Source organism: Schistosoma haematobium, chromosome 5 (assembly GCF_000699445.3).
Source record: "Schistosoma haematobium chromosome 5, whole genome shotgun sequence".
In the NCBI taxonomy this organism is placed as follows: domain Eukaryota; kingdom Metazoa; phylum Platyhelminthes; class Trematoda; order Strigeidida; family Schistosomatidae; genus Schistosoma; species Schistosoma haematobium.
Window position 1 is genome coordinate 15,012,507 of NC_067200.1, and position 24,671 is coordinate 15,037,177.

Sequence of the window (24,671 nt, forward strand, 5' to 3'; positions counted from 1 at the left end):
ACCAAACCAAATGAATTAATGTCCATGTCAAACTATTATATATGTAGCTTGGGAACAAGGAAGTGATTATCACTTGTGACGTGGAATGTATGCCACAAGTTAGACTGGATATATTTTGAGCTAGAATGAAGATTAGGAAGCAAAATATCGTAACATCTATTATAAAACGAATATGTTAAACAGCATATTCACGATCCACTTTATTGCTTAAACAGAACCACATAGTTTAAAAAATTTAAAGTTTGTGTTAAAGATTGTTTAACACTTTGTCAGCTCAGTAAAGTTTTATTGGGAATTGAAAGTCGTACTATGCAAACTGCTTTGTAAGGTCATTAGTATACCGTTTTGTCTGAATTGTCCGCGCTCTATTTCACGTAGATCATGAGCTATCACTCGTGATGGGTCTTGAGGAAAGCAAAATTGGTCAAACAAGCAAAGCTAACTGTAACACACCAAATTTGTGTTTCTTTGCGCCTGTTTCACCTGGAAGAATAATTCACCAATGCACTCTGGAGTTATGGAAAAAATCTCACCGGGGTAACGTGATATATATTTTACTCATAAGGCATGTTTAGAACTTTTCAACTTCTCAGACAAGGTGATGGTGTGTACCTATCAACTGCCTCATGATTGCACATCGGCATTTTGTCTAACTAGGCAAAATATTGTGAATTTTCGAAAATCGTGTTCTGTTTTCTCACTGAGAAAGCGAAGAGAATATACAAAAATGGCTGAACATTTCGAGTATAATCACATACCTGCTCATTTATCTTCCATTCAGGTACTTGAATTTTAGTTAAGAACTACTTTTAGAATTTACACTTCAAATCGGTGTTAGACATTCACAGTGGATTGGCAGTTGTTCATTTGGCACGAGATATGATAACTCAGTTTGCATTAGTTGACTTAAGGATTAATAAATTCCTTGGTTCTTTTGGTCGGCAAACGGTTCTCTTTAGTCCTGAATCAACCATAGGAAAAATATCACCCGATGGAACTTATTGTCTAATTAGACTCCCTTGGTCGAGAAATAGGAGAGTTTATATACTCAAGGTATGTAATCAGTTACACTTCTTAGTGTTTAGTACCTTGATTGTAGAAGATTTGTGCTGCAGTTATTTTCACGTTATATTCTACGGACAGTTCTAATGGCTTTTCATTTTTGTATGTCAGTATTTTCTTTACATATTTTGACAAATATATGTGTATATTCTTGATGAGGGGTGAGGATTTATTTAAATCAATATTTTCAAGTGGAGTAACTGTCACCTAAAACTCAGGCTCCAGAGAAATGATATCGTATTATGTTGAATTTAAAAATAATTGAAGCTTGACGGTTGATTGTCCTTATGCTACTCATACATATAGACGTATAGTCAAGGTTTAAACAGCTTACTAATAATACTATCTGTTAACTGCATAAACTCGAAACTTGCAAACACTCACGATCGTATAGGATGCTTGGTGAATATTTAAGTGCCAATCAAAAAATAAACGGATTCTTCTGATTAACCTAAGTTTGTCTTCTATCTGGCAATATTACCATAAACATGGATACTTTCTAGTGCTTTGATTACTAGTTTTGCTATGATGACTACTACATGCGTATGTTTAAACTAAAGTTGTTTTCGGGACACTACTTAGTTTAAGAACGTAAAAGTTTAAATTTAAAATTTCACAGTTATCCATATTACCCTCCGTTTGTTTCATTACAATATTCACTTCTGTATACTATTTAATACTTAGAACATTCATCCTACTATTGTCACCCGAATCTGTTATTTATTAGGGAATGTAGAATAGTTGCATAGCTGACGAATGACATGCATAGTGATGTAAATAGTCTCTTAGTAATCAAGAAACGATCAGTTACTGGTCAGTCAAACTCAAAAATAGAAAACTAAAAGTTAAATGGAACGTTAGGAACGGTAATGTTTTACAATTCTAACTATGTTAACACATCTTAAGCACTCTTGGAATGTTATTGTCTTACATGTCTAACATGGCTTTTACAGGTGTGGTCTATACATGTAACAATGATCACTTATAGTTTCTGCGTGCTAATCTTTTTAATTTTTTGACTAAGTAACAAATCATGTGTACACGCTTAGGATTTGGAACAGATGGTACTATAAAAGATTAAGATAATTCATCCCTTCAAAATCATTTCGAGGTAGTAGAAAAACATTTATCCATGCTTAAAACAAACATCCAATGACGGTTTTTGATTGCCTTCTCAATGGAGACTTTTATAATGGAATTCTATTTGGAAATTTCACCTTTGTAGGTGACTTAAGTGCTAAATGAATGGTTTACACATAGTGACACTCATCTATTCAGATGTGTAACTATTGTTTATCATTCTTCCTTGTATTTGTTTTCAAAAAACGTGGGAATCATTATTTTTCATGATTCGTCATTCACCGTTTACTTACCGAAGCATAATAGCTGGTAAGTCCCGTTTATTCCAACATATTTTTAAGTTTCATTTAATAATTACCGTTCTGTCAAGTAGTTTCTGAAATAAATATAAAATGCCCAACTCTTTAAAATAAGAAGATTATGATTAGGTGTGGGTTTAGTAGCTGATTTAATGACACTGGTATTTGAGTTCTGTTTAAATATTGGGAGGAACTTATATTAAGTGCAACATATATTCATGGTTTAGCTGTTTTATAGTAAAGTAACTCAGTTGTGCTCCATTTTTTTCTTTTCAGAGTTTAGGCTGTTAAAGTTTTCGTACAAGTCAAGTCAGCCACTGTTCTCTTTTTATAGTAATTTAAGAATGAACTATTTATTAAGACTTATATAAAGTTTATCTCTGGTATCACCTTATGTTAATACGTTGGGTCTCATGAAGTTTAAGAAGAATTTCATGTTAGAAGAGCTGTTTGCTATCTGCAATTGTTTTATAAATATCGGCTTTATTTCATGTAGTTTGAGAATGCGCTAAAAAATTCAGCTGTTCACATAAAACTAAATCAAAATAAAAGGTTTTTTATATGGTTTATTAGTAAAATATTCATCTGGTATTATGCGTTTGTTAAAAGTTTGGTTTTTAGCTTAAAGGTATTTTAAGACTTTTGAATTTCTAAGATGATTTTCATTGTTTTCACCCAATTATTTTCTTTTAAAACACATGAGACACTACAGTATAAAAAACTGGTTGGCTTTGTAAATATTTTGATGAGAAAAACTGAAGAGTTTCGTCGTATTATAACACAGTTTGTGCTCTGTATTTAGATGATTATCATTATTTACTAACGATGGAATAAATCATAAGTAATAATTTAATAGTTTTATATGAAAAAGATGAGATCAAATGATTCACTCAGACAGATGAATTATATCTACACAGAGAACAAAGATTAGTAAACACTAATTTTAAGCATAGTCTTTATTAAGAATTGTAAACCGGTTTATGAAGTAAACATGAGATGGTTGAATGATACATTACGTTGAACGTCTGCTTGACTCAGCGTGCAAATGTTATCTAAAAACAGCCTTTTTTTCGTACAAATAGGTATTTGGTACTTGTTTGGAAGACACTTTTCACTTTCAATGCTCTATTTCATCTGTTGATTTATCCTCCCTGTGTTGTCTCATGAAAATTTGGGTCTTTATACATTTTTAAATGTTAAATGTCATCCACATTCTCTCTGAGTAATCTAACTTAATTAGCTGAAATTCGTTGTAATGTGAAAATAATAATACTATGATTATTTACTTTGTTTTTGATGTATTTTTTCATTGTCGTTCCAGCTGTACAACTTACGAAATAGTGAACTTATTTCTGAACTTCCATTAGCTAATTCTTCTAATTACGATGAAGTGCCATTAAACAGTTTCCGTCTGCCATTAGGCCCATATCAGGAAAATAATAGAGAGTCAAATATTCGGCCGTCGTACGATATTTTATCAACATCCAACTCAGTAACTGCAAACTTTAGAGGGAATGTACAAAATGAGAATCAACTTCAACTAGGTCCAGCTCGTTCTTCTCAGGTGTTGTTTGCTTTTGATCCACGATTTGTAAATTCACGCATAGCAATAACTAACGTGGACTTTCCACATGGACCAAACTCTCACAAAGTGTCTTCCAACTGGGTCCCAGGAATACAGGCTACTATAAGTTTGGTAAAACTTCCAACATGGGAGTGTTTAACATCAACTAACAAACTTTGTTCTTGGTCTCCTTCAAATCGTCACGGTTCACCTTTTATAAACAATGCTACGTGTAGAGAACCGACAAGACGAAGACGATCATCAGATGCTAACCATGTAGGTGGTTTACCCAGTCCGAACTCATTCAGTCATGTTTTTCCACATATTATGAGCATATTTTATTCAAGAGATGGCTATTTTTTATTTACAATCACCACAGAGTCTCGAACCTGTCGATGTTCTGCCATTGGTAATATTAACCATTCTGTGAATTCTTTATTACCAGATGTATCTGGTTACTCAGATGATATTTGCAACCCCTTAAGTTCAGGCCGACCAACAAACAACGGAACTGAAAGTGGTCGAACTCAGCAAAAGAACTTGGTTTCAACACAGTGTATTGAATCAAATACACGTTACAATCCAAAAAATAATAGTACATCCCCAATGTTGGCTCCCACACTGCCTGGTTGCACCACTTTGTGGCTTACTATTTTCAATTCTGATACATTAGAAAGGTTAAGAATTTTGAGATTTGATCGATCAGTATGCCCAATTCACACATGTCCTACCAATTACCTACCCGTAATGAGCCGTTGTGGATCAAGGATAGCTTTAATTACACGACAAGCAGTGGGATATTATAATAGTACTAGTAATCAGAACGCCAGTAATAATTCACGTGAATACCTGTTTTCCAGCTGTAAGACGCTTCCTGTATCTTTAAGGCACTCCGTTCCATTTATAAGTGTAGAAGGCTGTTCTAATTCACAATGCGTGATTAACAAAAGTGCTAGTCAAGAAACCAGCAAAGAAAATTCTATAAAACGCGTAAGTCAACTATTATTGTTTCGTTACTATTGTTGTTATTTTCACATTTTCACTAAGAAGTAGATACATTTATCATCTGAATCTTACAACTGCAGTATCCTATGCGAAGTGTAACTACTTTGTAGTGACATAAGATCTATGTGTAAAATGATTTCTTCGTATTTCTAAAGTATAATTTTTAAAAACTGTTTGCAATTATCTGTCTACTTTATTAGTCCATACTTTAAGCCCAAAAATTTTCTATAGTGGTTGATTTTTATTAATTTGCTTGAATATTAGTTTATTTTTAGTCTAGTATTGCAATGAATTGTAAAATATCTAGACTCATCTGTAAACAGTTTTAAATTTCTTGAATGACCCATAACGGACTTTCTACCTGCGTTATTTGTTGTATAATTGAACTAGTTTTCATGTAAAAACATACTGTGGTAAGCATCTTCCACACCGGTATATCTTGTTCTTCTGTACACCCAGGTAGAAGTGATCAGCCCTAACACTAGTTCATCCACATAGAGAGTTCCTACTTAGGCCTCAGGTAATACTCATGATTAGTGACTGTAGATGATGAATGACATAACTCATAAGTAATGACAGGGAGAAAGTAGCACGCGTGCCCTATCTTCTTGGGTTTTTATTCTTTCATCTCATTTATTTTTTTCGGATTATATGTATGATTAAATTTAATTCATACCATCCTCATTTATCGTTATTCTGTGTTCCATTGCGCAACTACATAATTACTTAGTTTTAGCCTGACAGTCTTTTACTCTTAGCATGATCGGAGTTCTAGAATAGTTGTAACATTTTACTCGTCCTTTTCAACTCTATTAGAATATTTACTGTACCATACTGATATGTTATTACATCAAATTCCAACCAACTTAACTTCTATAAATATGATAGACCTTATTTAAAATTTTAATTTCAGGTTGTAAGTTAAATAGGAAGCGAAATGAAGTAAAATGAGTTCGTGTTATTCCACTGCTCAAATTTGTGCTTTTATTCTTCTTAAATTGATTAAAAAAGACTGTATGAAACATTCTTGGTGGTTTCTTGTAGTTGTTAACTTGATAAACATATCCACAATAAATTAGATTTTATTTACGTGATTTCCAAGAATAAAATTAAACTACATTTGTTTATTGAGCATTATTGTTATCTTTGCTAGTTGTAGTATTGCAGAATAATTCAGTATGAAAGAATAAAGTTTGTTTCTAATAATTGGTATTGATTTAATTAGAGAATGAATTATTCTGGATTGAAACTTATAGTTGAGAGGTAGATAACTGACTGACTTCTACTTTAACTGTTCTCGGTTATTCTGTCTAGGGAAATATTACTTTGTTGGGCTATTTTACACCCCCAGGGAACAAGTTAGTAACTACTTATTTTGTTACTTTTTAAGTTTCAATATTCCTTTCCTCTCCATCCTTTTTTGTCTACCATGACCAAATTGAGCTGTTTTCTTCTGTCCTTGAGTCTTTCAGTGTGTTAAATCTTTACCCTTTCTCCGATGTATTTGTAAGCTCATTTATACACATGTATTATTTGCTTAAACCAATCTTCTTTGATCTCTATCGATAAATCTTGCTTGAAGGATTTTCTTTTGCAGTAATTGGGGCTAGAACGGAAAGCAGTTGTGGTATCGAGGTATTAACATGCATATAAAAGTTATTGTCGTATTTTCAAGACATTATATTTAAAGTTTTTTTTACATAACTACTTTAATACTCCCATAGAAACCCGTCTTTTTGTGTTATTTTAGACTGAATTCAAGAAGCAACAACCGTTTATATCTCCAACCTGTTTGTTTATTCAACCAAGAAACCTTAATTTGAGTCATCATCTATCTACATCATTACCATCTCCATTGTCAAAAGTTCGCTTGTCTTCCGGAAGTTCACCATTTCGACAAATGACTGGTTGTTCAAGTTTAGAGTTAAGTGTTTCTTCCTATCGTCCAATGGCTGTTTCCTTTGAATCTTCTTTTATTGGAACTCAGTGTAATTCCTCAAGTAGTTGTACTGCCACAGTATCCACACGTACCAGTAATAGTAGTGGTGTTGTTGTTACTTCTGCTGGTACTTCAGTGGTAAATTCAACGGTACAAATTGATGTGCTTCTGGTTTATCAACTACCTCCGCCACCAAAACTACAGGCATTAGTGAGACAACGAATTCGTCAAGTAAGGAAATACTTCAGATATTTTTTGTTATGTTTAGTTCACTATATCCGTTTGAGTTCGAACACAAATTACCCTGCATATTATAACCATACTTAGTACCCTGTCGAGTGAATATTTATCATATGAAGTGGATATATAGGAAAATGCTTATTTAGCTTTTAATAGTTTTTAAGTGAATAAACGAACTGACTATAATTCCTAATGCGAAATGCTGGTGTATGACTGATCTACCTTAACGTCTAGACTAATATTTGGGATTAAAATAATTGGAAGTCTTAATCATTCTACTTATCTTGTAAGGACCTCATTAACTTTAGTGAGCTGAGGTCTCATGAAATGTCGACACGGATTTGGAAAGGTCATCAATATGGGTCACTGTAATGTAGGCGAGATATCCATCCACCAACGAAGGGGTCAGTATACTGCACAGTTGTCTGCTTTGTTTTAATTTATGTCAGAAACATGATCTTTAAATATAAAGGGCATTCATGAGCTATTATCATTTGATCATTATTGTCTTTGAGTCATTACGCGCGTATATTAGAGTCCAGTGAGGAATGTTGCAATTAGATTCAGGGTATTTGGCAAAGATATTAAATCAGTTGGTAATAATGCTAATCTTCATCGGCTGAAGTGATCGAGATATGTATGCCAAGTCAGTGCCTACCTTGACTCGGAATATTGGAGTAAGAGTAGGGAATTGAAAGCTAAGGTCAACCAAACCAACACGTTTAGTTATATTGTGAATGCTATGTTGGTAGGTACAGAATTGCTCCTTGAGGTCCTCGCAATAAATGTGACTAGTGGTTGGAGACGTTGGGGTTGAGGTACCGAGAATCAAAGTAACATTTGTAAGTAAATTCTCCAATTACATCCCATGGGGGATATCCAACTTCAAAATCGATGCGTAACAATTATGTATAAGGTATTGATAAATGATAATTAAAGTTCCATGATAAATTGAGTGTTTTTTTGTTGTTGATTTATTAGATATAAATTTATGAAGAGAATGGATTAATGCAAATCTGTCTGTCATGATATATTTTATAGTAGTAGTTGTAAATGAGAATCGTTGCTATCTCTTTATTAAACATGGACTCGTATATTCAATTTTAAATTACACTTTTAGCAGCGGTCAACAATACTACCTAAATGCTGAAACTGAATTAGTTGAGCAGAGGTTCAAAATTACACTGTTTAATAGAGTTAAAAAGCACTAGGAATTTGCTTAGACAACAGGATCCATGGCGTCAATACATCTGTTTTCAATTGTTAACAGTTATGATTTACTGACATTAATTTTACATTTCACTTTTCATTTCAATTTTTTGGTCTAATATGTGATACTATTCGTAGAGCTTAGTGTTTTTTGAGGCATCAGTTTTCCAACTCGTTGGAAGCAAGTTTTAGCCTCGCTTCACATGCTTCAATGTGAGCAGTCAGATAGTTACACTAACTTCGTATGCACAAACATTTACTTGTTATGTAAACGGTGACGAAAAATGTTAACTAATTCCCAATGAATTTTCATCTGATGAATCGGTTCATGAATATTACTTTCCTGTCAGTTTATTGGACTTTTGTGCAGCCGAGAGTTTCATTGCTTTCAGTTTCAATCATGATATATTGGTGTGCATGTGAATGTAGTATTTCTTTTATTTTTTTTAGCTCTGCAAAGATGAATACCTTGAACAGTTAGATCTTCCACGTAGAATTATTAGCTATTTACAATTTGAACCATCGTACAATTGTGCTGGCTCATGTATTTCTCGATCGAACAGTTCTACCAGAACAGTACGAAGTGATAGTTTTGACCTGTGATACAGATTTATGCGCATATATTTATATTTATGTATCTAATTTATTTCTTACTATTTTGTTCAGTATTTTTATTTATAAGTAACATTTAATTCCTAATTGTCATCTTTAATTTACTGACATTTGACAGCCTTTGATCTTTATTGTTAAAACTCTCATTCTATGTATATTGTGAACTATGTGTTGATATTTACAGATTGACAATTTATATCCTGCAATTTTAATAGGTGAAATTTATTAAATTCCAGTATTGATTTTCGTAATTTGACTTATCCAATTTCTTGATATTCATATTTATCCTTAGCATTTATCAATGAAAAAGGTACACGGTTTTTGTAGGATTGATTTTTCCATCAATAAATGGATGGTGCTCTGAACTTATTAAGAATACAACAAGAGAGTAAAAATTGTATTATTATTATTATTTATATGACTTGAAAGAAAGGATCTTTAGTGTTTTATACTAAGCTCCACGAAACAATAAACTAAAGTTTTTCATAAAGAATTTGTAATTTAACAGTTTGACATAATATAATTATTGGTTCTTCATATATATTCATCTGTATGTATGCAACACAATGATACTGTGCTACATCTTGTCATATAATTCTTTAGTATGATTTCGTCACATTTTTGTGCTTTCCTTGTTGATCTAAACAAAAGCTTATGTTATGCAATAGCTTTGAAGAACTTCAGCAAAACAATCTGATGTATATCTATCTATTTACATATATATATATCTCTCTCTCCATATATATGTCAGGTTTACTTATTTATTTATCTCTTTTAACTGGCTAAATCTTATTATTCGTTTTTTCTTTCTTATCATTTCATACTAGGCATTGTTCTCTTATTTATACTAAACATAATCAATTTCTCATAATGGTAACAATTAATTTATTACCTTTCTTTTTATGGTTAAATATTTGCTGCAATTATTGTATAAACATTGGTGTAACTGGTGATGTTCATCTTTCTTGATTCCCTCTCTGTCTCTATTTTTCTTGGCTTTTTCATTTGATGATGATTCCTTTGTTTGACACACACACACATACAACAAAAAAGCAAAACTGAATCTACATTTCATCTAAATGTACAGATATATACAAATGTCAAATTAATGATTTCCTTTTCATTTATTTTTCTATTATTTCATATTTATGAACTTTAACATTAATTTTTTTAAAATTATTACTATTATTATTATTATTATTATTATTATTATTATTATTATTATTATTACATAATCATTATTCTTTCTATAAACTAGACTATATTAGGTTAATATATGTATGTAAATTCATTGAATATAATAAAATTAAATTATGCTTTTTATGGTTATCAAATAAAATGAATTCATGTAGAACATTCAGTTTTTGTTAGATTTTAGTTTAATTTAATCAGAGATAAATACATTATGTATTATGGGTATAAGTATATGGAGTAATGTGTCTATAAGAGAATTTTGAAGAGAGAACAGTTAGAGAGAAGCATGAGCTAACAATTCAAGAGATTAGTAACAATTAATATTATTACAAGCGTGTTAAGCGAATCTACAATTCAATAGAATAAGATTTTCAATGCATTATATATGTGCATACTTTACCATGTAAAAAGTTTTAAAAGGGATCTAATATTTAGTAGTCGAGGATACTTACTGTTAGAGATTATTTGTATTGTTTTCTGATAGTTCTGAACTTAGTGAAGCAAAGGAGGGAGTAAATTTATTTACTATACATTCATTTTCTTCATCACTAATTAACTTTGTTATTATTATATGAATTAACTTTATCATCAAGAAATCATTTCCATTCCAGTCATGAAATACAATTCAAGTTTGCTTGTTTACTAGAGAGTTGAAAAGCACCGTTAAACTGTAACATATTATTAATAATACTTTTAAGAACAATCATAGAATTTATATTTTTCAATTAGTAAATATTTGTTGCAACTAGCCTGTTAGTCTTCACCAACTTTCATTTTTACACATTAGATATAGATAATATGTAAGGCAAACTCAGCAACAAAAATCAAATGGTTTCAATGTCTCATTCAATAGTATGGTTTTTTCTTATTCAAGGAACAATTTAGTTTTAATGGTTTAAAATACTGTCGATCCTGTGTTCTCTGTTTTCGGTAGTTTAATTATGAAGTTTTCATTATCTTCCTGGTTAACATTACTAGCATAAACTCACTAGATGAACAACTCAATCTATAAAACATTATTTCAATCTCATGTGAATAGTTTTTAGATCAATAGGAGGTGTAAATTTTTCATTTGATTAAAATTTGATCAAATAATTTTGATCAGGTGTACAATTAATAACCAAGTTTTTAACTAATCAGGCAACATTTAAAGATATGAGCACTAGACAGCTACTTTTTACGAATATTGGGACGTCCACCTACATCTTTTCTCCTAAACACTATTTGTGTCCCTTGGAACGACTGGGTGATAAGTGCTTAAATCAGGGACAGAGTACTGATTATGTATCACAAATCAATTGATGAGTGTGAGGTTGTTGGGATACGTCATACATGTCTCTAAACATTGCCTACCTCAGTAGGTGAAGTCAAATGGTTTAGGAGAAATTTGTAAGAAATCTAGTGGTCACCAAACAAAAACATGTCATCAGTCCATAAAGTCAATGACTGTTGGTCTGTGGATAACCATTACTAGTTGGTGATGCTGTACGGCATGGTTTAGAATCAGTCAAAATGTTGCGGATCCATTTAATGCCTATCTTCCTCCAGACATTAGGTTCCAATGTTTTTAATACATACCTTTTTACTCGATACTTTAAACTAGATTCTTAGTGTTCAACCAATCTCATTGGTACTAAATTATCTCAAATCCTCTGCCACTTATCTTTTTAATTTCATCTTGTTGTGATAAATTGGTGTTGCGACTCGGGTCAACGGACATATTTTCCAGATTCTACGTTGATAATGACTGATTCCCATTCTTACAGGTATTACTGTCAGACCTTATAACAAATGTGTTATCTGTGAACCACTAGGTCAAAATCTTATAGTTCATATTTCCGAATCCAATGATTTCATGATATTAATCTATCATATCTTTTAATTTTCAATTTAATAGTCAATAATGGAGATAGAATGAACACACTAATAATTAAAATTGGTGATGACAAACATTTATCAAAAAAGTACAAGATGAAAATATGGGTTAATTTCAATAACATTTTTATTTACATGTGTTATCAATGTTAATTACTTACTTACTTACGCCTGTTGCCTTTCGTGGAGAAACATAAACCAACCACCAACATTCTCCATCCAACTCTGTCCTCAGCAATCCTTTACAGTTATTCCCAACTACTATTCATCCTTTTCATGTCTGCTTACAATTCACAAGTCAGTGTGGTTTTGACATTCCTCGTTTCCGTTTCCATTCACGATTACAAGTTACGGCTTACCTCATAGTGCAGTTTGATGATTTTCACAATGTATCTCCTATCCGCTTCCAACGTTCTTTCCTAATTTCCTCTTCAATGGCAATTTGGTTTGTTCTCTATCACACTAGGTTGTAAATGCTGTTATCCACCCAACTCATCTGAAGTATTTTGTGTAGACCATAATTTGTAAATACATGTACATTTTTTATTATGGTTGTAGTAGTTCTTTAAGTTTCAGCTCCGTATAACAACACTTTCTTGATGTTTGTATTGAAAATTCTGACTTTGTTGTTGGCTGACAGTTGTTTTGAGTTCCATGTGTTCTTTAGTTGTAGGAATGCTGTCATTGATTTGCCGATTCACGTTTTCACATCTACATCAGATTCTCCTTGTTTATCGATGATACTGCCCATGTACGTAATTTCATAAACTATGGTAACTAATAATAAGCATAAAAGTGTATTGTCTTCATTTTATCTAGTTCCATTTGGAACCATAAAAGCAGTGATTTTAATAGATGTTCTCAAAACTTTTTTAAATATACTTAAGAGATTATGTATATTGTAAACGAACCGCTTGCATGAATTATAATGATTAGTTCTTATTAAAATGAACATTCAGTCTGGAAGTAAATAACTGTCTATAAGCTGTAATGAAAGAAACTAAGTAATTGATCTCTTCATCTGTAACAGTTGGTATGACTGAGTGATGGCCAGTTATAAATCCAAACTATTGAAGCGAAACGCTCTACCTGAACGAAAGTTGAACAATAAAAATAGCTTGTCACTATATCATGAGTAATTTTACATTATGAAATTGTATAATTACATGCAAAATCTTTTACAGTAAATAAGTATGATTAAAATTTATTTAAAACGTCAATGAATGTTAGACGTTGACCAATGAAGTTCTTCACAATCCTATAAAATTAAGGCTTAATTATTTGGTCTACTTATTGTTTAAGAGATTTGATGTCTTGTCATTGTTAATTTGATCTATAGATGTTGATTTAGTGCTGATCGAGCTTTTACTCACCGAAAAATGTATAATTAAATGTTAATCCCCCAAATGCCCTGGTATGGCCGAGAGTGGGGAGATTCAACTCTCCTTATCCAAATCCTCTCACATGACCACACATATACAACCACTGTCAGCGAAAGTCTTATTCAATGCCTTCTCGACACTGCGGTGGTGTTGTTTACGAAGTTGAGAGGACGAAAAACGAATGTCCGATGCTTTAACCGGGTTGATAGTCACGGAGAGTCCACACGGGGAAGCTGGAAAACACTGATTCCAAACCATGGGAGCACATGGGCTCCAGTATCCTGAACGAATAAATGGCTCATGAACCAATTGTTGGTCATCGACTACCATGATACTGCATCTCCTGACGTTGCTCCACTCACTGCCTTGTAGATCAGACCATTAGGTCGAAAGCTCTGGGTGTGACCCCTTAATAAAAATGCCTGCTTCGGTTTGGGCACCCGAGCAGTATCGCAGCTCTCACACAAATGGAATGATTTATATGGCGCATATCTATTTGGTGCTTCCTTATACCAATGCTTATGTGTTTAAATAAATAAGCAAATAAATAAATAAATAATATTTCTTAACAATATACAAGCAACCGGAAAACAAGATAATGTCTTTTTATTGAAGGTGGATAGGGTCTATCAATCATATCCTGAACAAGCGTTTTTGGATCCAATAGCTTGGTAGATCACGCGTTCACATTTAAAACAGAAGGTGCTATATTGAAACTTCAGTGCACTGGGGTGCAAGTGCATACAGCTAACGAATCCGAAATAGGATGAAACGCGTGTCCTGCATTCCATTGTTAGCCACTGACGTCAATAAAAATCTTTCGACTAAATAAAAATATCAAGACAATCTGCATAGTGTGTATATATGTTTACAGAGACTGGTCATTTGCAATACATAAGTACATAAGAAACTCCCTGCAAAGTAATCATTTTTTAGGACCTATATGTATAACTTAGTCAAGGTACTCAACGTTAATAACACTCAGTTCTGAGAAGTGAAGACTGAAATGATTTTTCAATATATCAGTGATTATGAAGTTAAAAAACATTTACATTACTATTAGAAGCAAAGCAGATTACACAAGCACTCTAATGGTTACTGTTAATCAACACTATAAACGAAAAATAGCTTCCATTAGTTTGTAACCGAACCCCATCCCGCGAAAAACATACACTAACTACCAGTTATTTGTAAATTGTTCTGAGTACTAACATAGGTACTTTTTAAGGTGTAACAACTGATAGAATCAACCTGATCATCATAAAATGATCTTCGAGTTATGATAGATGAAGCGTATTTTCCATAAGATTGTATTATGTTTTGTGTTCTTCAGTAATGGTATCCCGACAATTAAATAAGGAGGGCATTTGTTACTACGACATATACAGTTAGTATCGTGTGATCATTGACGATCATGACTAGCTATATATGATGTAGTACGGATCAATGACTCAGAAAAATGGGGTATCCTGAAATCACAAACAGGGAGATTTGACACGTAAGATGAAAAATCTATATTTGATTGTTAAAGTCTGACTTATTGACCCAATTGTAATAAACTTGTAAGGTAGACATGGGGTTTTAAAATGCAGTCTTTTGAGGAAGTGAAGTTTAGTGGCCCGATGTCTGATATATATATATATATATATATATTCAATCCTCGTATAAAATTATCGACTTGACTTGCGTTAGTGAATAACGGAATTAAAATAAGTCAAATACGGGAAAGGATTTCGAACAAGTATATTTTGTAGTCATTGATCCAGGAAGACGATACAAAAAACGAAGTGAGACGAAACGATACGCGGTGAAGAAGGCATGTGAGCCAACTTGATTTAATCAAGTGTAAATCAATATTTATGGCCGTAAAAATAGGTAACAGACATGTGATGAGTAAGATAAGAAGTGCACACACATACACTCATATAAAAACAGTCAAGGTTGATAAGTGAATAATTAACAAGGTCAAAACGTGACTCAAGATGAATGGATAGATTGGCCTCTCCAGAAGCTAGAATACGATACATGTGCTTAACATGGTAATTGATATTACAGAAGACAAACATTGCTGAGTTTTCTTTAATCTATCTTGAAGTAGTTACTTATGATTCACTTGTTTCTATGGGATCATCAGACAAAATAAGTTTGTACTTTAAAATGCTTCTTCAAACTAACTAAAACTACTTGAATGTATTCATAGAATGATTCCTATAAACTGCGGATGAAACACATTAAGTTTTCAGTATGAAAGATTGAAAATTCACTACTCTTTCATTCTTTTCTACTTTATAGTGATTTATTTAGTTATTTTAATTAAATCTATATCTTAAAATGCGCCAGAAGAGAAGGAATGGAAAGTAAATTCAATACTGTTCGAAAGATATTTTCTTTCATATTTACTTACTTACGCCTGTTACTCCTCGTGGAGGAGCATAGAACATCCACCAACACTCTCCATCCAACCCTATCCTGAGCAATACTTTCCAGCTCTTTCCAGTTGTTATTCATCCTTTTCATATCTACTTCTATTTCCTGACGTAATGTGTTCTTTGACCTTACACTTTCCCCCTTCCCTTCACGATTCCAAGTTAGGGCTTGCCTCATGATGCAATTTGATGATTTGTGTAATGTATGTCCTATCCATTCCCATCATCTTTTCCTAATTTCCTCTTCAGTTGGAAGCTGTTTTGTTCTCTCCCTCTTTTATGTTTGACCTACAAATAAAGAGAAGTCAATAATGAGAATTAAAATTGAACGGTGATCAATACAAACAATACTAAGGAAGAAAATGAATAAAAATTATGGTAACATCAATTAATAAATCGAATTATATAATTTCATTAGTGAATAAACAATTAATACTTTTTGATCATGTGTATAGTCAATATCAACACAGTGATTGATCTGGATGCCAAATAGATTAGACTATACACTTTAAAAGGTATCTTCTGTGAATTGTTATACTTTTGTGATAGTATTAATGAGGTGTTTTGTTAGTGGATCAGAGGTGGGTTTTCATCGAAAAACCTTGATAACTAAGTAGTTTTTTGAGTCCTAATTAACATTTAAAAAAATCCTAACCATCAGCTTATTTCAAGGAAATTCGATCAATATGAGGTAGGTGGCATCTGTGAAGATTGTTTACTGTTACTGAGATCACGAATCTACCTAAGTTAGATAACCATTAAAGAAAAGGTAGTTGATCAGATTTATTATAGAATAAACAGTTTCCTTATCTATCTTTCTTCGAATCTATTTATAATGAATATGTTTTACCATTCCATTTGTTTTGTCTTTTATTTTCGTTCTTTCTTATTTTTTCTTCTTCTTTCCTTTGTCTGAATTATTTCAATTTCATACTTATTTGTTTTTTTTCTGACTCTTTCTCTTTGTCTGTTTTGTCTCTCTTTCTCCCTCCCTACCTCCCTCTCTCTTTCCTTCGCTCTAGTGATAACACCATGTACACAGACTCATTTATATCCAACACATGTCTATCTAACTATTTATCTTTTTGTCTATCCATTTGTATCTATAGCTTTGTTAATCATGACAAAAAAAAGAAAAAAGAAAATAATTTAAAGCGTCGTTTATTCTGTTTCTAGGTTAATTAGTTTTAAATTTTTTTATTTTTATTTTTACTTTTAAAAAAGTAATTTACCTTGATTTCAATTATATGATAGAACAAAATAAATGTTAATTATTATCATAATTGTTTCTGATATTACAAAAGAATATGAGATATATTAATTGGTAGACAGGGTATAATTCAAGAATGGTAAATCGTATAATGATAGTCTATAGGTCAAAATATACCTTGTGACAAGAGGAATATGAATATGAATAGTTTAGTTACTTAACAATTATACAACAAAAAGTATACGTATAGTAATAGTCCAGAAATAGACTCCAACAGTTATCATCCATTATTCTCATCGGAATATAACACTTTCAAATGTTTTACAAAATCATAAGTACTTTTATAGGCCGTCTCTTATAGTTCGCATAATGTTTATGTAAATAATTGGTGAAAGGTGAATTAGATTGGCCTTAAGCGGGGTATTAATTAAGAACAACAGCACCAATCATAGTGAACATTCCAAACTTGTCAAACATATTTATACAACACATACAAATGCTAATCAGTCACTAGATTAGTGAATAAACGAATTAGTTGAGAGTTTATCATGAACAGTACCGAATTGCTATTAAATTACATTTCAAATAGAATCTTTATTAAAAGAAATAATTTTTCCATGATAGAGAAATAAACCTAATTTTCATTAATTATATGTTATTTCAGCATTAAATATAGCTAAGAACGGCCTGCTCGAATATCTGGGCTACCTGTTCCTACCATCTAGATATTTCAACAAGTTATCTGCATTTTGTTTGTTTCAACGGGTCGTTATGTCAATTAATTGCACAATCTATTTAGGTGCATTTATGAAAAGCTTACAACCTTTCGTTGTACAAGTTATAAAAAGTTCAATCAGAGACATCGTGGTGGCTAGCAATGTGCAGCGGAAAGAATGTACATTATTCAGATGTCGATTCCTGAATCGCTAACATCTAATTGGTAATCACTCAATATGTTATCGTTAGGATCGATCAAGAAATAAGAAACAGAAACTTGTTGAAACACTTTGTGCTGAGAATTCTATATTGTACCAAGAATATGATAATAATAATAAAACTATGCATAATTTAAAGGTTGAATAATAGTATTAGTATGTAAATTTCTTGTTAAACTTTACAAGTCATTATCTTGATTAAATACAATGATGGTTCATTCAGTTTACTTTCATTATTAAAGTCACGAAATTACTATGAAGTATCTGTAGCTTAACTTGTCTTTTAATCAAATATTTTACATAATTATATATTGCAGAAGATTATGCATCAGCTATGTGCATGCTGATTAATCAATGATCAATGATAATGCGTTTTAAATCGTCCTATCAATTAGGTAAAATCAATTGAATTCGGTTCTTTATATAAAATTTATCACAAAAATGTGGATAAACGATCTATAATTTATAAGAAAAGATAGAAAGTGGCTAGCAGTGGAATACAGGATGCGCGTTTCGTCCTATTCAGAATTCGTCAGCTGGATGTACCTGCATCTCAGAGTTGATGTTCACTCTGGAACTCGAACCCAGTACCGTTCGCTTCAAACGCCATCGCGTTATCCACAGAATGTACATATGCCAACAAACGACTGATCAATTGCAGTCCTAAATAACAATGGAAAGATACAAGTAAACAAAACCGAGTGGATTTGATATATAGTTTAATTCTAAGAATGAATATTAAACTTGAAAAAAATGAAGCAATACAATTTGTATAGTATTTATTATAGTAAAATATAAATTAAGTAATCGAACTTATGCTTTTGGATATTTTGTTTGTAGTGAATGACTATAGTAATGTAACAAAAATGGTTGTTATTTCGATTTGTCTGGAAATGTTTCTCAATATTAGGTTGTTGGGAATGTTAGGTCCCTAGAACTCACTTGGAAAATGCCTTATTTTTGTAATTGTATTTTAAAAATCTGAATTTTTGTTTTCGTACCAGAAGCACTCATTTTCACCTTCACTTTGTATTTCCCACTTGAAAGGATCTTAAACGCTATTGATTCATTGTATCTTTTAGTATGCTATTTTCTAACGCTTCTCAAAGACATTTTTATGCTGTATATATACGCTTGAGTTGTGGTTGTTGTTGAGGTTCGTGCTTCTGGCTGCTTGTGGAATATATTTCCCTCTTCAGAACTTGAACTTCTCTCTCTAGTTAGCGGGGCTGGGACGCATCGGAATAGTTGATTTAATCATCGTGTCACTGAGTGTTCGTTTCGTTCGCAGACTAGGTGAACTCGCAACCTCTTTAAACATTAGAATAGGTCGACTATTAATGAAAAATATATTTAACTAAGTGTAAATTTAAACATGACCAATTTTCTGAGCTGATTAAACGATCTATGATGAATAGTTGTAAGCTGAAATCTATTTGTTTATAGTTTAGAAATTTCCAAACCATTATTTCATCTGTATGCTATAACAAGACATCAACTTTTAAGATATTAGCAAAGTTATCAAAGGTAAAGATGACATATTCTCAATCAATAATAATAGAAATTATAATCCGAAAAATTGCTTCATTCAATAGTAAATTCTATACATAGTAGTTGAATGCCAACATATATATATTCTATATATATCGACTAATGTTTAGAAGTCCTAGTAGTGCACGACAATGTTCATACTGTGTGAATGAACACATAACACACAAGGTTAATATCCGTCGAAATATACTAGGATAAACAAAATAAAGAAAATTACCACTGGTACATGCTAAGTAGTTGTTTAGTTAACAAAGAAGCTGACAAGTTCTGTCTCATTACAAGTTAATTGGTTGTTATGATGATTCATAATTCTTATTATGAAATAATAAACAGAAGAAATAATGTTAAAAAATTGTATAATTATCAAGTCATTCAGGTAAATAAACAACAGGAAATTTAAAACATAATTTTAGACTTTCAATCTAATTGGTATAACACGTGAAAGTGTTTGAAATAAATCTCATTAATCAATATTGAAATAAAATGAAATTAGTTACTTGGTTGTTTTTATTTTCAAAAACAAAGAAAAAGAAAACACATCCAAGTAATGCAAAATAATCAGAGTTCATAAATAGATCAGAATAAGCAAACATGCAACACATCAATAAAAACTCAAGTTATAGCAAGCTTACTTACTATTTGCTTACTTACACCTGTTACTCCTCGTGAAGGAGCATAGAACATCCACCAGCACTGTCCATACAGCCCTGTCTTGAGCAATACTTTCCAGCTCTTTCCAGTTGTTATTCATCCTTTTCATATCTACTTCTATTTCCTGACGTAATGTGTTCTTTGACCTTACACTTTCCCTCTTCCCTTCACGATTCCAAGTTAGGGCTTACCTCGTGATGCAATTTGATGATTTGTGTAATGTATGTCCTATCCATTCCCATCATCTTTCCCTAATTTCCTCTTCAACTGGAATCTGGTTTGTTCTCTCCCACAGTAGGCTGTTGCTGATGGTATCCGGCCAGTAGATGTTAAGCATTTTGCGTAGACAACTATTTATAAATACTTGTACCTTCTTGATGGTGGTTGTGGTTGTTCTCCAAGTTTCGGCTCTGTACAATAGAACTGTTTCAACATCGCATTGAAGATTCTGACTTTGATATTAGCTGAAAGTTGTTTTGAGTTCCATATATTCTTCAATTGTAGGAATGAGGTCCTTGCTATAGAAAGCTAGTTAGAGAGAAAGAAGTCGTACACAATTTCGTATTATACGACTTAATGACTTAACTATTGGTTTCGATTTTGCCATAGAGTTTAGGTAGGAATTCAACACCTTCCAAATATAACTCATTACAAATTTCAATAACTTTACGAACTATGACAATGTTTCAGTTAGACTACCATTATTCTTCCTACCAATGCATTTTCTAGGCATTATGGTATGTTAGGATTGATGATAACTAGACATGAAGAACTCACATTGTTTACATTTCAATCGATAACAATTTACGACCTCATCAACCGATTTGACACAGTTACCTAACAGTTTGGACTTGACCGCACTATTTATTCAGGAGTTACAAGACACGGAATCAGTAATTCAGTAGTATTTGTGAATGAATAATAGCAAAATAATTAGCTTCTGAATCTTTAAAATACATTTAGCAGATTCTTGTATTAATCTAAAGATAAACGCTAACTTTATGTTAGACAGGAGAATTTCTCTACTATTAATATCCAAATTGGATCAGAATTCAGAGTGAAACAACAGGAAGACAGCATATAATATTTTCTTAAAACTGTTTGAGTCCTATTTAATCAATAAAAAAGTGGATATGATTGAAAATTACTCATCTAATTAGAAAACAGCTACGGAAACAAACTGATCAATTCACTAAATCTACTTTATTTTAATTTCTTTTTATAGTTTAGACACAAATTTATCAAATAAGATTGATTAAAAGTCAGTCAATAAATCAACAACGGGATAATTCAAACCCTCATAAAATAAATTAAGTTTATATGTGCTGCACAAGTGAATGGTCACCTGAACTCAGTAGTGCAATGTATAACTGAAGTGAAAAGCAATGGGTTCATGCTTCCAGTATGAATATCAGTACTGGAATACAGCTTTATCCAGATGACAAATTCTTGACTCTACTTCTAGTCAAAATCCATTTGTTCTACAAGACTTGTTTAGATTACTTCAGTATGATATTCTTAGACAATAGAGAAATTTTTCTTGTATTAAGGAAAGAAAACCATTTGACAGAGATACTCATTGCATTTATAAACAACAATTTCGATCTAATAAAGAAAAACTTTAACAATGAACATTTATTGGCTCTAAGTGATTCTTAACAATTCAATATTATTATTATTTAAACACATGAACATTCGTACAAGGAAGCACTAAATAGATATGCGCCATATAAATCATTCCATTTGTGTGAGGGCTGCGATACTGCTCGGGTGCCCAAACCGAAGCAGGCATTTTTATTAAGGGGTCACACCCAGAGCTTTCGACCTAATGGTCTGATCTACAAGGCAGTGAGTGGAGCAACGTCAGGAGATGCAGTATCATGGTAGTCGATGACCAACAATTGGTTCATGAGCCATTTATTCGTTCAGGATACTGGAGCCCATGTGCTCCCATGGTTTGGAATCAGTGTTTTCCAGCTTCCCCGTGTGGACTCTCCGTGACTATCAACCCGGTTAAAGCATCGGACATTCGTTTTTCGTCCTCTCAACTTCGTAAACAACACCACCGCAGTGTCGAGAAGGCATTGAATAAGACTTTCGCTGACAGTGGTTGTATATGTGTGGTCATGTGAGAGGATTTGGATAAGGAGAGTTGAATCTCACCACTTTCAGCCATACAAGGGCATTTGGTTAGCGCTTTTTTAGCGAGTTAATTTTCTATGGGATTGGTTTGCTAGCCCCATGTCCAACCCTCATCCTTTACCCGGGCTTGGTACCGGCAGTAGCCCCATAGGGCCTCCAGGCGGAGTTGCCATAGCATTCATCACATTCAATACAAATCTATGCCCACCACTGATACCGATAATAATAATAATAATAATCAAATAACTGGACAATAATTCACAATACCAAAGAAAACATTTTCATTTTTACTTCAAAACTCTCGACTTCTCTATTTTCTTTCTTTTTTGTTTTTTCTGTTTTAAATCCAGAATTTTTATTCCCTATTTATTAACTTTAAATAATAAAACAATCTGTGTACAGATCAAAAACTTCATTTGAACCTATAAAATTATTACTTTGACGATAAAATATTAGAAAAAAAAATTAAATGAAGTACACACACACACAAAAAAAAAATAGAACTCCACCTTTTTATATTTACCAGCTTGTCAACTATGACAAGGGTATGAATTAATTAAATAAATCGATTATCGTTTTTTTTTTAATACACAAACTTTTAATAAGAAACTTATTAATGATAGAATGAATTGAGTGTTTTTAATAGTTATAGATTAAGTGATCAAAATGGTGCATTATTGATCCGTTAATTATTAATGTTGTCTAATAGTCAATTATAAGTTATTTACATTAATTAGTTGAGTTACATTTATTATATTGAAATCAAACATGTAATAATGTTATAGTTATCAGGAGATATGATTGGGTAATGCAGATTTATGTAATATCGGTTTATGTTTTTACTGTTTTTAGGCTTAATGGTCTAATGATTAAGCGCTTGCGTGAGAGACTGATAGGCCCTGGGTTCGAATATCGTGGATGCGCACTATTGAGGAGTCTCATACTAAGACGAGACGGCCGTCCAGTGCTTCCAGGTTTTCCATGGAGGTCTAGCTTTAATTGACTCATGATTCCAACTATTGAAAATAAAATAATCAACAGATTTCTGATTGATGATTGTATCACATTCATGGTTGTGTAGTATTGCATCTATCTTTTTCTGCCCAGGTTAGGTTCGGTGGTTTTCAATGAATCCAAGCGCCGTCAAGTTGTATCTCCTAGTTTTCGTAGTTATTTGATTGGTCTTCCCGGTCTCCCACGTTGTCCGAAGATTCAATGTACATAAATAAGTTGTTGCTCTGGTTGTTAGAAGGAGCATCAGCTACATTACTTGGCTTTCATCATAGGGCATCATAATTCTTCTGAATGAAGATCCTTAAACTCGGAGGACAGAGTTTAAATGAAATAATTTATTTCTTCTGGTTAGTGTTTTTTCAGTAAGGTTGTTTTCTGTGGTGAATTTCTGGAGAAAATTTATATCTAAAGTCGTTTACATCTTAGTGATCGTCTACCATTAATCTTTAACCGCTGATAGTTTTTAACACTTCTGTCATTCAAAGAGTTTTCCACCACGTGATAAATGCTTTCATATTTCAATTTTATTATAATCACTTTACCATTCTGAAAAGAATAGATTCAAAGGAAAAACAAAATACCAACTATTCTGTTCGATGTTTCCACTACTGACAATTATGATTATATATTTTAAAGAGCTTTTTGAATTCATTATGTAACTAAATGCCATAATGAATCTACTAAAATCAGTCTGAGATATGTAAGATAAATAAAATTTAATTTGCCACAAAATCTTCATGTTTGAATGAGTTAAATATAAATGAAAGAGCTGAACAGACACCATTATTTTGAATGAATATCTATCCTGTATAATATGGATGAACGAAAATAATGAATCCTTTTTCGTTTTGTTTTTCATTTCAGTAGGAAAGGATCTTACTAAATTTGCATATTCCTTTTATTTTTCTTTCTAACTGTGTGTACAAGTTGAATGAAGTGATAAGCTATATGATAGAAAGTGATAAAACATTATGAATTCAATGTGTGTTGTAAAAATTGATTTCAAATATGAAATTTGCAATCGCAATCGAATGTTCGATTTAGAAATTGTGATCATTTTAACGGAAATTACATACGTCATAGAAACAGTATAAAACTGATGAATTACAAGTAGTTAGACTGAATTGTTATTTAGAAATTGGTGTCCAAGGAAAATAATTTATCAGCGGTTCTTTAGTCTGACACCATCAGCAACAGCCTACTGTGGGAGAGAACAAACCAGATTCCAGTTGAAGAGGAAATTAGGGAAAGATGATGGAAATGGATAGGACATACATTACA

The 24,671-nt window shown here is 32.1% G+C and overlaps 1 protein-coding gene across 2 annotated transcripts; it reads left to right on the forward strand.

Moving 5' to 3' along the window:
• Nucleotides 1-267: 267 nt before the first annotated feature.
• Nucleotides 268-11,375, forward strand: MS3_00009226 (uncharacterized protein; the record flags this gene model as incomplete). Of its 2 annotated transcripts, XM_012938338.3 has the most annotated exons (6): nucleotides 399-542; nucleotides 566-781; nucleotides 814-1,053; nucleotides 3,763-4,995; nucleotides 6,761-7,180; nucleotides 8,849-11,375. In XM_012938338.3, the coding sequence occupies 6 exons, from the start codon at nucleotides 399-401 to the stop codon at nucleotides 8,999-9,001; spliced, it is 2,406 nt and encodes an 801-aa protein (XP_012793792.2). In that variant the 3' UTR covers nucleotides 9,002-11,375. The 2 variants fall into 2 exon arrangements, with proteins under 2 accessions (XP_051064973.1, XP_012793792.2); XM_051217557.1 differs by adding an exon at nucleotides 1,086-1,164 and having other exon boundaries at nucleotides 268-537; nucleotides 576-781; nucleotides 4,451-11,375.
• Between the last annotated feature and the right edge of the window lie 13,296 nt (nucleotides 11,376-24,671).